General features: G+C 36.9%; 1 protein-coding gene across 2 annotated transcripts; it reads left to right on the plus strand.

Annotated features, from left to right (window-relative positions):
• The first annotated feature begins 2,996 nt into the window (after positions 1-2,996).
• Positions 2,997-13,581, plus strand: LOC149833054 (E3 ubiquitin-protein ligase XBAT33-like). Of its 2 annotated transcripts, none has more exons than XM_090014868.1 (10): positions 2,997-3,916; positions 4,000-4,059; positions 4,538-4,609; positions 4,719-4,894; positions 5,262-5,422; positions 5,530-5,588; positions 5,790-5,836; positions 5,939-6,082; positions 7,853-7,944; positions 12,770-13,581. In XM_090014868.1, the coding sequence occupies exons 1-10, from the start codon at positions 3,740-3,742 to the stop codon at positions 13,309-13,311; spliced, it is 1,530 nt and encodes a 509-aa protein (XP_089870994.1). In that variant the 5' UTR covers positions 2,997-3,739; the 3' UTR covers positions 13,312-13,581. The 2 variants fall into 2 exon arrangements, with proteins under 2 accessions (XP_089870994.1, XP_089870995.1); XM_090014869.1 differs by having other exon boundaries at positions 3,017-3,916; positions 4,719-4,882.
• Positions 13,582-18,141: the final 4,560 nt, after the last annotated feature.

Genomic DNA, 18,141 nt, shown 5'->3' on the forward strand with positions numbered 1-18,141 from the left:
TAGCTACAAAAAATATGATTTCTTGATTTACAGACAAAAATTAATGGTTTCTTTGAGATAATGTATGATCCTGTTAACATGAGCCCAATTATCCTAATTTGGTTCATGCTTAAATTGACAAGTTTTATTGACTGAATATGCGTAAAAGTGATATATTATAAAGCAACAACTATGATCATATATTTGATGGCATTTTTCAATAATGTTCCTCTATGATTGGATAAAACCACACTTGATGCAACTGAAGGAACAATCAGTTTACAATCTGTTATCCCTATTTTGAGCAAGAGATCTAAAACATATTTTCTCTCGTATAGCATAATTTTAAAGGTATCATGAATTATAACACCTCAAAACTTTAACCCAAATATAAAGCAATTTTTTTATGGAAGGTCTTACTGATGGCAATATTCTAACCAAACTAAGCATTAGGGGTTTTGCTTGTGCACAAACACTAGTGTATATTAACCCACTAAAACTAAATTCGTAAAAGAGACAATCACGAAAACGAACCCTTTATCAAGAAAAAAAATATAGTAAAAACATTCATTTTGATTTTGGTTAGAATTTTGAGCCGGTTACAAATATGATAGTTTAGCATGATATTGGATCAAATTTTTGTATTGGACTTGGGTTCTGGTCCAAATCATGGATCGATTCAAATCAAGAATTCAAAATCCAAGATAACAATAAAAAAATATCATTCATGAATTAATTGAATTATTTAAAAACATGATTAATAAAAATAATGGGTCTTAATAAATCAAAAATTGTTTCCAAAACAAATCTCGAATCTAGATAGTTGATTTTTGGCACCACCCATAGCATCTCGCCATCGCTCCAGCTCATCTACTCATTACCTGAATAGTTATGATTTAGGGATCCAATTCATCAAGTCTCAGTAAAAACCTAATAACATTGCATGTATATACAGAGATAAATATATGTAAAACCACACATCTTTATACAATACAACATATCAATCTTGATGCATTTCAATGAACAACTATAGCAGTTAAATTCATAAAACATATTTCAAAACATGAACATATTCATAATTGAGATTTTGCATTATTAGGGCATGTTTTCAATATAAGTTTTCATATTGAATCAATGTGCTCAAGTGTACAGTTTTTATTTTTGTTTTTACCACTCATGCCGGCACGCATAAAGAAAGTCATTAAATCATGAGAAACCACATATGGTATTTATTATGTTATGTATTTTAATTTTCTTAGTCACTTACTAAAACGTGTTTCGCTGAAGGTGGTTTGTAATCTAAAAACAACTCAGCAGTGGCAGCAAACAAGATGCATCCTAACACTTTTACATAAGACATGAACATACCACATATGACACATTAGTTGTCTGAACCCTAATTTAGAAGACTGAGGATCAAATGAGACACCTAGCTCTCAAAACCACATAACAGTCCAATGAAGTTTTTACCACCTATCCCCTTCAAGGTAGGCTTGATCTAACTGGACTTATTGAGTGTTTTTTATTAAAATAAAGTTCATTACATTTTATCATATGTACTTTTATCATTCATCACTTCATGACTCAATAACCCAAGTATCCCTTCTAGATTAGCTTTCCAAACTACCTTTTATGGCATGATTACATTGCATTCACTCTAAAGTAGTTACACAGTTTATTTACTTATTTGTATTGATAACCCATTTAGTGAGTTGTTCATAAAAATTAAGATGCACAAACACGAGATATGCAACCATGCTCATATAGGCTTGTTGCCCATCTGTTTGAATCATACTATGTCAGTATTAACAAATAAATCACTAGAGAATAGTATGTTCTTGTGAACAGGTCACATACATGCACATAATCAAGCACAACGTGATTGCACACTTTTAGTATGCTACTGTGATTAGGTGCAGCCACACAATAAAAGTGTGCAGTCACATTACACCTAATGCTTCCTGAGTCCCTCTGCATACACTCATACACACTTTTTAACCGGAAAATTATCTATAATTAGCTAATTTTTATTAATGGGTATATCCTTGTCTCATTCTCTTTGTTGCTAATTTAATATCTACATATAGATAACTTTTAAACTAACTCATTCACTCTCATATCTCATACGATCCTTTCTCTATCTTTAGTGTCAATATTTTGCACAAACACGATTAGGGGTGTAAATGGGTCGGATTTAGCCCGACCCAACCCATCCCAAATTTTATAGGGTCCGGGTATAATGATAAATAAGAAGATTTGATTAAGATTCAGATCTAGACCCAAAGGTTCATTTAATACATGGAGCAGGGTATAGTTTATGAAATTTTATACCAGACCAGGGCCTCACCTGTGTTTCGATTAAGACCCGCAATTTTTCAATGTAAAAATTATACAAAATATTATTTTACCAGGTATGGCCCGGGTCTGGTTTATGTAGGTTTCATCGGGTCCAAGTATGTCCAATTAGACCAGAGTCCAGACCCAATACTATACCCGAAAATCGGGGTCAGGTGAACCAAACCCGACCTGTTGACACCCCTACCCACGATCTATCTTTAATCTTTAAGAAGGAAGTATTAAGATTTTTATTGAATGCTTGAACTCAGGCATTTAGCTTACCGCTTGATTATCAGATTTGGGTTGTGACATGGTTTAGAAGATTGAACACGAAATAAACACCCTGTTTCTTGTTTAATCTCTCTCTCTTCCATGACTTGAGTATCATGATTTTGAATCCTTCGCTCTATCAATAATCGAGCCTGATCCGGCGTATCATAAAGATCACGAGCACGAATTCAAGCCATAGTTTCACCTTAAACAAGCCGAGCTTGAACATTGGAATTTGCAAGCTCCTCCAGTTGGGATATAATAGCAATTTACAAAAAATATGGTTGTTCAATGCAATTAATAGAAATATGAGGATTTAAGTGCAATTAGAAAGTGCTATTTTGGTAGTCTTTCTCCCGTCCCGTGTTCCTTTTTCCCCTATTTATCTTCCCCGTTTGGTTTGGAAACTTTGGACGAGAAAGGAGAGAAACGAGAGGTAGCTCGGAATTTCCGTGTCAGCCGCACTCTTCCTGCCATGGGTGACTAAATTTTGAAATCTCACACCACCTCACCACCCTCAGAGAGAGAGAGAGAGATCTCCGTGGGGAACCCTAGCCCTAGATACCAGCGATCGGGAGGCATGCTTCGGATCCCCACTTCCATTATCGTTTTTTCCATTTTCATCTCTCTCCTCGTGTACCAGGGTTGACCTAAACCCTGGTGCATTTTCTTCCTCCCAAGAAGGGACACAACCCACAAGGAAAAAGCAATCAGAGTTTCTGTTTTGCTTTGATCGTTTTTTGTATGGTGGTCGTTGTTGAAGAGTCGATGGATGATGGTTTTTGATCTGGGGTTGAATGATTTGGAGGAGTTCTGAGATGGGTTTTATGTTTGGTTGATGATTCGTGGGGGATTTTGACTGATCGTGTGGATGGTAATCCTGGTTGGGGTTGTTATGATGAGGGTGTTCTCTGTTTGGTGATTTGTGTGGGTTTTTGATTGATGGTGTCGATGATAACTGTGTTTAGGGTTGTTGGTTGGACGAAAATCTGATGTGGGTTTGTTTTTGTGTGATTTTTCGTGTGGAATTTTGATTGACTGATGATGATTTCGCTTGGAGTTGATGAATTGGGGACTTGTGTGAGATGGGTTTCTCGCAGGTTTGATTGATTCCTGTGGAAATTGAGTTGGTGTTGATCGCTTAGATTGGGGGATGGGAAATTCATTCGGTTGTTCTGCGTCTGGAGAGCGTTTGGTTTCTGCTGCTAGAGATGGCGATCTTGTTGAGGCTCGCATGCTCCTGGAATTCAACCCTTGCCTCGCCAAATACTCCACTTTTGGCGGCCTCAATTCTCCTCTGCATTTTGCTGCTGCAAAAGGCCACAATGAGGTCTCCTCTCTACATTCATCCTGTTCCTTGTAATCATTCCTCTCATGAAATTTGAACAATTTTTTTCTTAACACTTTCTGCAGATAGTAAGCTTGTTGCTTGAGCACGGTGCAGATGTTAATTCAAGGAACTATTGTGGTCAGGTGATTCAATGTCTTTATTATACGTTTTTTTATTTCACCACATTGGTTTCTGTTCTAGTTGTGTGTCTGCGGATTCATCTTTAGCTCTTTGCACTTTTAAAATGCATCAGGTTGTGGATAAAAGTTGGAAGGCAGACTATTCTCTTATTGGAAAAATATGCTATGAACTTTTATATTTCATGTTTACTAATATTGTTAGGGGAACTATTGTTTTCTGATGAATTTGTGTCGAGAACACGTTTTGTCACTCATACAATTAATTATTTGTTTATTGTGTTTTGATTGTGTAATGAAATTGATTCTTTGCAGAAAACAATTTTTTCATCTTGATTTAGTTATATTATGAAGAAGTATTATGCAACTGAATAATTTGATTTCATATTAGATCTTTATGTAAATTGCCATTTTATTTTGCCTGTATGCTATGACCTTAATATTTTCATCATTTTAAAATTGTCTTTTTTTTATTATGATGCAGACAGCATTGATGCATGCTTGTCGATATGGGCACTGGGAAGTGGTCCAGACGCTTCTTTTGTACAAATGCAATGTAATTATCATATACAGCTAGCTTATCAGCGGCCTTTTAAGATTTTTGTTCTCAAACGTCCATTTTTAGCACCTTCTTGTGGTGTGATGGTGGGCTTCTGTTTATTCAGGTTACAAGAGCAGACTACCTTAGTGGTAGAACAGCATTACACTTTGCGGCGGTTAACGGTCATGGCAGGTGTATAAGGCTTGTTGTCAATGATTTTATTCCTAGTGAGCCCTATGATATGATTACTTCTGCAGCATGTGGTGGTAAAAGCTCAATGAGGCAAAAGTACGACAGGAAGTATGTTGTTCCTCAGACTTTGTTTGGTACTTGAAGATTGAACATGCAATTTCCTTTCTTTCTCTTGCCTTCAAAGCTATAATTAGCTGGCCTGTTTATTGATGGTTCACTTGTTGCTTTTACTCATGTTGCTTCTTGTTAACACTTTCTGGGACGCATTGCAAGTTACTCTTCCTTGATTTTCATGACAGTTCCCATGTGTATGTGTAGCTATATTCATGTACATGTGAAGTGGTTCCTCCTAGAAGTTAACATCTTTGTTTTCTTCTGTAGTCTCTTTTGTGTCATTCAACACCCAAGTCTTATGTAGTGTCATACCAGTCCAAGTGAAGTACTGAGATTTGGTATTGCTCTTCATCCGATGCAGTGCCCTCTCCAAATTTGTGAACAAGGCTGCTGATGGGGGTATAACAGCTCTTCATGTGGCTGCACTGAATGGGTATTTTGATTGTGTAAAATTGCTACTTGATATAAATGCAAGTGTTTCAGCTGTAACATTCCACTATGGTACATCAATGGACTTGATAGGTATGGTTATTTGTATTTAACACATCATTAATTCATTACTAATGTTTGTGATATGATCTGTTTCTTGTTTGCTACTTTGTTTATCAAAGAGTTTTTGTTTTCTCCAGGTGCTGGAAGTACTCCTTTACATTATGCTGCTTGTGGAGGAAATATGAAGTGTTGCCAGGCAAGGCTACGTCCTTTCTACCTCCTTTGTGTGTGTGTGTGTGTTTCGTTATCAATCTATTGATAGTTTAATTTTCTACATTTTTGTGGTGATGGTGGTGCTTGCTGCCATTCATGTGGTCGCCTTGTTTTTTTTTTCTGTTTACTTTTCGTTTCTAAAAAATCTGTTTCTTATTGAGTTTAATGGTCTCTCCTCTTTTAGGTTCTTATTGCAAAAGGTGCTAGCCGAATTTCATTGAACTGCAATGGGTAAAGTTATCATTTTCTTACAATCTGTAAGAATTATACTTACATGGTTATGTGTAGTTATTCTAATAAACTATACTTACACTAAACTTACATTTGGGACAGGTGGCTACCAATTGATGTGGCCAGATTATGGGGTCGGCATTGGCTAGAGCCTCTGTTAGCACCCAACTCTGATGTGAATCTTCCAGCTTTTGCTCCATCAAAATATCTAGCCCTGCCGCTTTTTAGCATAATGAACATTGCAAGGTAGTATTAGTATGCTCATGTTAAGTATGCATTACATGTTGAGAGCAGACTGTTTTTCTCTATATTTGCATTTGGTGGTTTACTGGTATTTGGAGTATCTGCATAGCAGCAGACAAAGTCCAGAATACAGTTTGTATGGCTGTTTCTGGAGGGCAGTCTCTTCAATACCTCTAGGCAAAGTTTATTCATGTGATTTTATTCGTTAAGGCTCTGTTTGGGAGCCATATTTGAGATGGAGGAGGTGGGAGGGGAGGTGGGGATTTGCTGAATCCCCTAGCCCCCTCCTGCTGTTTGGTAGCGTGGATTTGAGAGTGGAGATAGACTCTGATCCCACATTTCAACTACATCTTAAAGTGGATGTAGTTGGCAACTCCACTCTCATCAACCATTTTCATCTCCACCCCCATCACCCCTCTTATCTCTGCTCCAACACTGTCTCCTAAAAGAGCCTAAATTTTGAATGGTAAGAGTGGTTCTGTCAGTAACCTTCGTCTGATTAATCATAATAATCTGTTTCAAGTTAGACTAGATTTTGACCCTGATGATTGGATACAATCCAAAATAAAAGATGACATGTTCTCCTATTAGGAATGACATACGTTAATGTGAACCTATTCAAAGGTTTTATCCCCTGTCCATTTGTTTATAGTCAGCAGCATGGACAAAGATGAATTTGTGAATGAGAAAGAAAAGTTTCCTATATTTATAGAACAGGTAAGCTTGCTAAGGGAACCACACAGTGGCGAGGAACCAAATGCTGGTGGTCAGGGTATGTGGAACCCATGCCACTCATGGTAAAAGAGAGGCTTGGAACTAATTTCCCAGTTCATACTAGATGATATGACCAGGAATATATATATATATATATATAATTATAATTATGGATATGTTGTTCCTTTGACAATTATACATTTCTTCTGTTTGCTTCACTACCGTTATATCAAATAATAGTTGGTTGCATTTTCTAGCTGCCCACTTCTTTTAGATATTTGACAATATGCAGCATGTAGTTTGATATGTTTACTAGAGTCTTTGTTTTTAGTTTCTAGATTTGTTTTAATCAGTCATATTTCAACATACTTTCACTGCTTGGTGGTGAAGTTTAGATACAATGTCAGAATGTGTCATATCTTCTTGAATTTGGATAGGACTGTAATGAAGTAAAAAGAGCACTCAAACCACACACAAGAGGGTACAAAACACACTCAAAATGTATTCACTCACAGAAGCCACTGAGGGCTAACAAAAACAAACTTAAAAAATATATATATTATTGAGGAATAAACAAGGAATGCATTAGGAAAAAACATAACATTTAATGAGACAAGCAGTCCCTATTTATATACAAACAAGAGGGCCAAGCAGATCCATATAACTGTTGAGAAAGGCCCCAACAACTATATTGACTAAAAGACAAAACTGAATATAGCTGTTGGAGATTCCCAACTGTTATATTGACTAAAAGTCTAAAAGACAAAAAAGAGCAGTTCTGCCCCTAAAGGACCGAGCCTATTACATCTACAGAATTATCATTCTGCCCTTAATGGGCAGAGCCTATTACATGTACATAATTACCTACAGGACAGACCCTATTACCTGGTAAAATTACCAAAATACCCTTAGTAGGTATTTCCTATTACCGGATACAAAAAATATTATATATATATATATATACATGAACATATTGTAACAAGGAACCTAGAGTTCAGCTTGACCCATAAAGGCAGCATATGTGTCTGTAGCATATCATTAACCAGCTTCTCTATGCAGAGAGTATGGGTTGCAATCTGCCAGTGCCTCATCAGATGACGGTGATCTATGTGCTGTCTGCTTGGAGAGAGCCTGTTCTGTGGCTGCTGAAGGTCAGTTTTACATAATCTGATTGTAGATGCCACTGCTATTTGTCCTCTTATGCTTATATGGCTGGTAGATGCTGTCTCTTTTCAAGAGATCATGATGCTGAGGAGCTTGTTTTATTGAAGTTTCTATATTTGTCTTGATTGTTGATCTTTTGATAGATCGATTGCTAATTGATAAAAGCTGGTATTTTTTTTTTTGCTTGATGGATGATTATTCTTATTAGATATTTTTCTGCCATTGCATACTTTGGATTTGGTTATGAATGCATAACTAACTAATTGACATTTGCTCACTTCATGAGTTTGTCTTGATGATGCCTAGTTTTTGCCTTGTCTGTGTATGTATGTGTGCATGCTTATGCGGGCACAGGTGCGTGTACAGTTGTACACGTATTAAATTCAACTGACTCTAGTGTTCATTTGCCAAATCATTTTCTCTGTGAAGTGTTGATATCATAAATAGTGTCACAGGACCCAACCCAACAATAAGGTTTCTTCAGTTGTGTGTTCATGTTACATAATCATAAAACTTCCATATGGTAGTAGTGTACATTGCTATTTAATTATATTCTGTAAATTGTCAAATTGCTATCTGAAGTACAAGTTTCTAACTATATCTGATTTCAGTTTTCTAATGTTTTTTTCTTCAAATTTCTTTACTTCCCTTCCCTTGTATTTGGTGTGATTGATCTCATAACTTTTGCCTTAAACCAAGAAACGAGAAAATTTTTTTACCAGAAAAATAATACAAAACAGGGTGACATGTGATCACCCCAAGCAAAGACAGCAGTGTACAAATTACAATCAAATATGAATCGTCCTTATCTAGCCTAAGCCATCCTAGCACATATCGAAGGTCAAGCTTCATCTTTGCAAGCACTATGACAAATGTAGAGGCACTGTATTGAGGTACGGAGGTTCCCCTCCAACTACAGTAACCTCTACAAAGTTTTGTCCCGTCAATTTCAAATCTTAATGGTATATGATACTTGATAGCCTGACCTTAACCAAACCTGGTGTTTGATCTGCCCATCTTGTTAAAATGTAAAACTGTACATATATGTATATATAATAATATTATATTATTATATATATATATATAAATACATTTTTAATTTCTTTCTTTTCTGTATTTTTTTCCTTTATTTTTATTTTTTGTTTTTATGTCATCTAGTTCAGTTTGAACTAGAATGACTGTTGCTAGTCAAGTCCTGTCCAGACTTGACTAGCAATAGAGCTGTTGGACTGACACAGTCCAACAGCTCTTAATAGAGCTGTTGGACTGACACATTCCAACAGCTCTAAATAGAGCTGTTGGACTGTGCCCAACAGCTCTATTGAGTCCTCTTTCAGCTGTGTATATAAAGGGGTGCAGCCCCTCTTGTATTTTACTCCAATGCTTCTTAAGCAATTGGTTTTTCATATCAATAAAGAATACATTTTTTATTTTTATTTTGTTTCCAGTTATACCCTTTTTAAGGGTTATGCTTTAGTGTCATTCTTGACACTTGCTCTTGTTAATCAAAGCTCGTGTTTCGAAGATCCCCATTTCATTTCATGGTATCAGAGCCGCGGAAGTACTAAATCTTGAGGAAAAGCTGCCTCGGTTTCCGTGCCCGTTTGCAAAAGTGTTCGCCACTTGAAGAGAAGTGTTTTATCACTTCATTGGAGAAGATTTCACATCTTGTTGTATTGTTTTTTTTTTTTCTTTCTTTCTCATTTTTCTTCTTGTTTCTCTTCTATCCCTATTCTTTCTCTCCTTGTAATCGATGGATGACAATGATAAAGTCACCATCATGCCTATGAAACTAAGCGATACGAACTATGTAACATGGGCTTCAATCATGAAGCACCATATATGGGGAAAAGGCTTATGGGGGATTGTGGATGGTTCCGATTCGGAACCTAAGCTATCTCTTACTAAAAAGGAGGGAGATAAAGAGGTCCCTCTATCGGAAGAAGAGAAAATCAAGGCTATTGCCTCATACGAGAAGAAATGGAAAGAATGGAGAATATCTCATGCGAAGATAATGTCATGGCTTATCAATAGCGTTGACAATAAAAAATGCTCAAGTCTTGCCAAATTTGATCATGCCGATAAGGCATGGGAATACCTTAAGAATATGTATTCCCTTAAAGATATTGCACACGTGTGCAACCTCCAAGAAAAAGTTCGAATGATGACACAAGGAGACAAAACTATTCGTGAATATTACAATGGGTTGTCCGAACTTTGGGAAGAACTTTCCCTTTTAGAACCAAAGTGGCATTGTGCCGAAGACATCGAGCTTCGTCAGAAACAACTCGATGCTGAACATTTTTACCAGTTTATCACTGGATTAAGGCCGGAATTTGAAACCACTAAATCGGCCCTACTTCACAGGGGAAAAATTCCTTCTATTGTTGAAACTATTGAAGAGTTAACAATGGAAGAAAATCGTCTCCGGAAAGGTTCTTTAAAAATTGAAGATGATTCCGTTTTAGCCGTGTCTAGACCAGGGAATCATGTTCGATCATATAGGCCTCCTCACTTTAACCGACAAAATGGTGACTATGATAAGAAGAAAGTTATTTGTCATCACTGTCATGAACCGGGACACTACAGGCCACAATGTCCCAAACTTAAGGAACTGAGAGAAAAAAGAGCTGCAATTGCTGGATCGGAGCCTAAAGATCAGGATGCACCAGTTTCCCTGGCCCAACTAATGGAGATTCTTCAGCCTCTCATCAAAGGTGCCTCTTCCTCATCTGAAGCTTCAACCGGCGCAGCAGCCTCATCTTTTTCTGATTTAGGTAAAATTTCTTGGCTTCTTGACTCTGGTGCATCTTTTCATATGACCCCAAATAATCAAAGTCTATCCAAATGTGTTAAAAATAAAACAAGTGTGTCAAAGGTCTTTACTGCTGATGGAGAACTTCTTGCAGACCCTACTCCTTACAGACAGCTTGTCGGGGCACTTTCCTATCTATCCATTACCAGACCAGATATAGCACATGCTGTTCATACAGCAAGTCAATTTCAACATGCTCCTACTTCTGTTCATATGGGAGCAGTCATGCGTATTATCAGATACATCAAGTCCTCTCTTTCACGAGGACTTTTCTTATCTTCCTCCTCTTCTCTTGATTTAATTGCATATACTGATGCTGATTGGGGAGGTGATCCCAATAACAGACACTCAACCACTGGCTTTTGTGTCTTTTTAGGGGAATCATTAATCTCGTGGAGGTGTAAAAAGCAGCAGAAGGTATCTCTCTCATCCACCGAAGCTGAATACAGAGCCATGGCAACCACGACCATGGAAGTAGTTTGGCTCCGACGACTGCTTGCTGACATGGGAGTTGAAGCAACAAAGGCTTCACAAATGTGTTGTGACAACAAAAGTGCGATCTACATTGCCAGTAACAGAACATTCCACGAACGCACCAAACACATCGAAATGGATTGTCACTACGTCAGAGAGGAATATCTACACGGGATAATTGATCTGCCATATGTCACTTCAGAATATCAGTTAGCAGACTTCTTTACAAAGCCTCTCGCTGCTCCCCGATTTCACTTTCTCTTAGACAAACTTTCGTTCATTGTACCGTAAGTTTGAGGGGGAGTGTTAAAATGTAAAACTGTACATATATATATATAATAATATTATATTATTATATATATATATATAAATACATTTTTAATTTCTTTCTTTTCTGTATTTTTTTCCTTTATTTTTATTTTTTGTTTTTATGTCATCTAGTTCAGTTTGAACTAGAATGACTGTTGCTAGTCAAGTCCTGTCCAGACTTGACTAGCAATAGAGCTGTTGGACTGACACAGTCCAACAGCTCTTAATAGAGCTGTTGGACTGACACATTCCAACAGCTCTAAATAGAGCTGTTGGACTGTGCCCAACAGCTCTATTGAGTCCTCTTTCAGCTGTGTATATAAAGGGGTGCAGCCCCTCTTGTATTTTACTCCAATGCTTCTTAAGCAATTGGTTTTTCATATCAATAAAGAATACATTTTTTATTTTTATTTTGTTTCCAGTTATACCCTTTTTAAGGGTTATGCTTTAGTGTCATTCTTGACACTTGCTCTTGTTAATCAAAGCTCGTGTTTCGAAGATCCCCATTTCATTTCACATCTCACAATGGATTCTGTTCCATTGTCCTTAAAATGGAAGTGTGTCGAATTTCGAGCTACCAGAAGTGAAAAACCCTTTTGCATAAGCCTTAATTTTGAAGTGTTTAATGTGCATTAATCAACGGCATGGTTCCATAAGAAAAAATGTAGCAGTAGAGGTGGAGGCCTTGCATCTTGGTCTTAATTTGGCTGAGATTTGTTAATCTTGTGCTGCAATTGAATTGAGGTAAACTATCTCAAGATGATCAGGTTGGTCTGTCATTTGTAGGTTTCAGTTGGACACTCTAAATGTTAATTAACATACTTTATAACATCTTAGTTACTGTACTTTCTAATGTGCATGATTGCTCACGGTTTTAGTTTTAGTTCAGCTGCATTTCAATGGCCCCTTGATGTGTCACATAAGTTAACTGCTTATTTTGGGTGCCTGTATTATATCAAGGTAATAATCTGCATTAATATTGTAGTCACCAATATCATCAAAATTTTGAATTTCTTGTGATTTTATTGTGAGAATTCACATGCCATGAAAATCCTGACTCCAATTTCTTGAGAGGGCAATATATGCAGTTTTCCTTCCTATTTTGTTAAATGCTTGTTGAACCGTTGATTTTATTCCATATCGCTTATGCTCCATTTTGCCTCCTGTTGGCAAGTTGAAACTAATCAAGCGTGTTTTTTCTTTCAAATTTTCAGGTTGTGCTCACGAATTCTGTGTCAAGTGTGCCCTTTACCTCTGCTCCACTAGCAGCATCACATCCGATACTGTTAGTCCACCTGGTTCGATTCCATGCCCCCTTTGTCGCAATGGCATCCTTTCTTTTGTCAAATTGCCTTGCTCCCCTACCAAGGATCTTAAATTAAACTCCCTTGTTCTCTGCACACCATGCATGCTTCAGACTCATGGCTGTGCTCCACCATCGACCAATGTTTGTAGATCTGACTTCCGCAAGAATCACGTTGTTTCTGTTTCTTCAGATCTATTCTGTTCTGTCTCATGCAGCCCATTCCCATCTGTCACCATGCCTTCATGTACGTGCAATGATGGCCATTGCCCGTCACTTGAAAACCATCAGGATGAAAATAGAGATGAATCACCTGGTCTGACGGAAAACATTCCTGCGGAGCAGCATAAAATGGAAGGGTCAAGAATGGAGAAAACAGGTTGCTCGAAACTCTTTAGGCATGGAAGAAGTTTCCAAAGAGAGCAGCTGTGTAATTCGGAAATGAATATTTAATTTTCGTTGGTTTATGTGTTTGATTATTCTTTGGAAATACTTGTTTTGGGGTTCGAAATGCAGCATCTCGATTCTCACTGCATCTGCTTCACTTTGCTGTCATATCATGCCCAGATTCTTGATTGTTGGGACCAGGTTGGCCACTCTGAGACTAACCAATATATGGTTATCAGTAAAGCAGCATTGATTTATTGTGTATACAAGCGACATGTAATTGTTTTCCCAATAAATGATTGAATTGATATAAAGAGCTCGCACCTTTAGATGGCATTTCTTCTTTGCTGGTCACAGGTATTCCAATTTGAGTTAATTTGGCTGAAGCATCTAAGAGTTGCTATGTATAACACAAATGCATAGCTCTTGTTATTTTGGACAAGCAAGCTGAACAACTTCCATTTTCCTTATATGTTATAGTCATCTCTCTAGAAGTGGTGCTTGGATGATGAGGTTGAGGGCGTCACGCCCTTCAAGTTGGTTCTGACCTATGTCACATGGATATGGCTGCAGATGCGGCAATTCCGCCATTTTTAATGAAGTTTTCAATATGACTAGTATGTAAGAGGACACTATACAGGGGCTGAACGGGAGTATCCGTGTGATGTAGGTTCTGACTCAAATGTTTGGCATGGCTATTAGCGGAAGCTGTTAGCCTCTGTTTGGGAGCCTACCGTAGGAACATCATCAGAGTGAAAATGTAGAATCTATAGCTTTAGGTTTTGTTTGGGAGCATCGAGAAATGGCATTTAAGAGTGTTCGCAGGGGAAATGCCAACTCCAAATCCTTAAATCAACTACCACCATGGAGAAGTGGTAATTTGCAAATGCATCACTGACACCTACTCTGGCATCCATTCCGATGATGCTTTCAACTACCACCTAGTTCAATTTTAAGGGTGCATTAGTTAACTTTTTCCCTTCCAAAACACTTTTCATTGGAAATGGGAAAGAATAAACCGTCCCAAACAAATGTGAGAAATGCCAAATCCATGTTTTTCACTTCATGTGTGGAATCCACAGCTGCAAGCCCAATGTCTGGCTCCCAAACATAGCCTTAGAATATATAGGTCTGCTCATACACGTGTGTGTGTGTGTGAGCATATGCTTGCTTGCGTGCATGTATGCGTAATATATGTGCATGTGTGTTTGTGTACATGACGTGTGTGCATGTATGCATCAAATCCTAATATGTAGCTTGACTGGATTGAGACATGGTATCAACTTATTTTCGATTTTGATTAGAATTTGATTCAATATTTTTATACATATCGTTAAATATGTTTTGTTTGCACCTTTTACATGTCAAACCCTCGTTTCATTCTTTTTTTATCTAATCCAATAGTGCCACTGAAATTTAGCTTCTGATTCAACTCGACCACATAAAATCTAATTCCAAAAGAGGCTCATGCTTAGATATGATGCTTAAATTTTCACGTTCAGAATTAGATCTATCATGGTTCATTTCAGATGGTGCCAAACTCGAGTGGGGTCAGACCCCTATTGAGAGAATTTAGTCTCTGTTTTGGGAACTCATAGTTGAGGATTCGGGTTCAAGTCTGAGTCAAAATATTTTGGCACCATTGTTTTAGTGAATGACATTGATGACACATTTGCTTTGGTCACAGGTGGGATGAGCCATCACACTTGAAAAAGCTGGCACTGGGTCAGTCTTGTGACCAACTTTCTTAAGTTTCAAGAGAGGAGTATCATCAGTGAAAATCACAACCGACCAGCACTTTTTTTTTGTTTATAGAAACTTGGGAAAGTGCTGTGATTGTCATTTGCAATTATAAGATATTTAGGATATGTTTGCAATGCTTTGTGAGTCTTGGATTTAAAAAAAATCTTGTGATTGTAAATCACAACACTTTGTCAAGGTTGGTAAAACATGAGAAAAGTGCAAAATGTGATTGTGTTTATTTTTGCCTTGAATCTTATGAGTGTTAGTTACAAGTATAAGAATTTACTTGTGAGCAACCATCACAACTTTCATTTTTCTCACCTGTTATTGTTCATCGCCACCTGTGACCAAAGCAACTTAAAAAAAAATCCAAGTTTCACGGTGTTGAAAACATACCATGAGATGATAGTTTATAGAAATAAGCAAGTGAAACGGGGTAGTTTCTCCTTTGTATTTGCACTTAAAAGTGGATTTGTTAGCTATTTCTTTAAAGTAGTACCTGTTAAATGTAAGAATTAGTATCGAAAAATGGTTGTATTGTGCGACAAAAATGACATGTTTCTCAAAAAACCTCACAATTTGCCAAAAATTGCTCGATGACCAAAACCACAAATGTTGAGTGTTAAAATAATCATTTTAACCTTCGCATGTGTAGGCCTCTTGAGAATATGCAAAATTTATCCGCAACAGACTTTACTACTGACTTTTTACCCAAAAATTTAAGAATGGTGAAAAAACACAAAAAAAAAAACAAAAAACTAGAAAATTATTTTTGGAACATCTGAATTGCTAAAAAAAGATAAACGGGCATTGAGATACAATCCCAACAATGTTCTAAAAAAAGAAGATGAACATGGACGGTTGCTCCATGCTCGGTTATTCTATGCTATTTTCGGCCACCAACAATGAAAATAAATAAAAATTAAAAAAGACAAACAAATCGGCACGTTAGCTTTCCAACACCATCAAGATCACCTTGATTTGATGTGTAGTTTGAAAAAAAACATCTTCTAAAAGATAGACTTTTCAGATGTATCGCACCATGTAACCAAAAGATAGATTCATACAATTTTTTTTACAGACATCATGAAGTCTATATAAAATATAAGCAAGAATAAGAAAGTTCTCATAAAATATAGGCGGAAATTGACCAATATTTGCAAAGATGAGAAAATTCACATATATGTTGTGCGAGGATAAGAAAGTCCACATATATTTTATGAAAGGATAAGGAAGTCTGCATATATTTTATGTGAGGATGAGAAAGTCAAAATATATTTTGTATGAATATAAGAAGGTTTGCATATATTTTTTGCAAAGATGAAGAAGTATGCGTATATTTTTTGCGAGGTTAAAAAAGATCATATATATTTTATGAAAAAGACCTCACAAAGTCCACATACAATATATATGAACTTCTTCATTTCCATATAAAATATATGCAGATTTTCTCATCCTCGCCTATATTTTATTCAAACTTCCTTATCCTTATAAATATTTGACATTTTTGCCTATATTTTATGCAAGTTTTATAAAGTTCGAAAAAAAATCATGTGAATTTACATTTTAGTTATAGGGTGTGATACATCCAAAAAGTCTATCTTTCAAATGATATTTCTCTCGAACCACTTATTAGATTAAGGCGATCTTGGTAGTGTTGAAAAGTTAATAACCTGATATGTTTGTCTTTTTTATTAATTTTTTGAATTTTTAAAGTAGGTAGCCAAAAAATAACATAGAATAATTTGGTTTGGTGTCACCACACCTGATTATTTTTTTTTCAAAACATTGTCGGAATTGTATCTCAATGCCTGCTCATTTTTTTCAGCGATGCAAATGTCGTTGAAAAGATATTTTTCTATTTTTTTATTTTTTCAGTTTCTTCAGAATCCTTAAATTTTTGGATAAAAAAAGAATAGTAACCTCTTTCACAATAGAAATTGCATAGCATCGTAAGATCCACACATGTGAAGGTTAAAATGGTCATTTTTACACCCAACATTTGCAACTGTAGTCATTGGGCATATTTTGATAATTTGAAAGTTTTTTTTTGAAAAAAATGCATCATTTTTGTTGTATAGTATAATCATTTTTCTAATTAGTATGTCCTATTTGTTCAAATGCAGAAACTACTTAGGGGAGTTTGTTTAGTACTCTTTTTTTACCAAAAAAAACTTTCTTCCTAAATTGGATGAAACAAATATGTTCATCAAAAGGTGTAGTTAGAGATGGCAGTGGACCGGGGGACAAGGTCTCCACCCACACCCCGTTTCAAAATCCGAACCTCCATCCCCGCACGAGGATGGATTTTAACCTCCACCCCACCTTCATCCCCGTTTCATGTCCTCCATCCCTAGTTCAAACGAGGGTGAGGCGGGGTGGGGCCCCATTTTCCCTTAGTTTATAGTCATCCTTTAAAGGATTTGGGACACGACGGGGCTAGGCGGGGGTTGGAACGGGGATGGGGCGGGGAAAAGCGTAAGTCCATTCCTGCCTCCATCCCCGCACGGGGATAGATTTTAACCTTCATCCCCGCCTCCATCCCCATTTCATGCCCTTCATCCCCGGCCCAAACGGGGTGAGGCAGGGCGGAGCCCTCTTATCCCTCGGTCCACTGCCATCCTAGATGTAGTATGTGGTTTCAAAGGAAAGATGCTTCCCTTGAGTTGGAGTGGGAGTGTAATGAAACACCCTTCAAACGAAGTCTTAAGAAAATGTCGAGGGCACACACAAACTCCACTTGGTTGTAGGCCTGTCAACGGGCCGGGTTTCTTTACTTGGCTCAAATACTGTCCCAATACACTACTAAGGTCTGCACCTGCTGAGAAAACCTGGATTTGCTAATCGGTCCATATCCTCAGGATCTAAATAGTATATAGACCTGCGTAGTATGGAATTTTAAAAACCAGCTCTGTGTCTGACCTGACATTTTACTAATATCCAAATTTCTTACACGTAGTCCAATCTAGAATTGATTCGGAATGAGAACTTTTTCACATGTGAATAAGTTGTTTTTGTTCTACTTGTTTGCAAAATCCGGTATTACCATATGTATTTAGGATTATGATTTAACCTTACCTCATGGGATCTAATTCAGATCTATTATTTACACTATGTATTCATATTCAGATTTGGCAAGTTCCGGCAACTAAG

This window comes from Nuphar pumila, chromosome 7, assembly GCF_984573655.1.
Source record: "Nuphar pumila chromosome 7, dmNupPumi1.hap1.1, whole genome shotgun sequence".
Lineage (NCBI taxonomy): Eukaryota > Viridiplantae > Streptophyta > Magnoliopsida > Nymphaeales > Nymphaeaceae > Nuphar > Nuphar pumila.

Coding starts and splice junctions, on each gene's coding strand:
- LOC149833054 (XM_090014868.1), top strand. CDS start 3,740: ATGGGAAATTCATTCGGTTGTTCTGCGTCTGGAGAGCGTTTGGTTTCT. Junction 4,610..4,718: donor TTCTTTTGTACAAATGCAAT/GTAATTATCATA, acceptor CTGTTTATTCAG/GTTACAAGAGCAGACTACCT. Junction 4,895..5,261: donor AGGCAAAAGTACGACAGGAA/GTATGTTGTTCC, acceptor CATCCGATGCAG/TGCCCTCTCCAAATTTGTGA.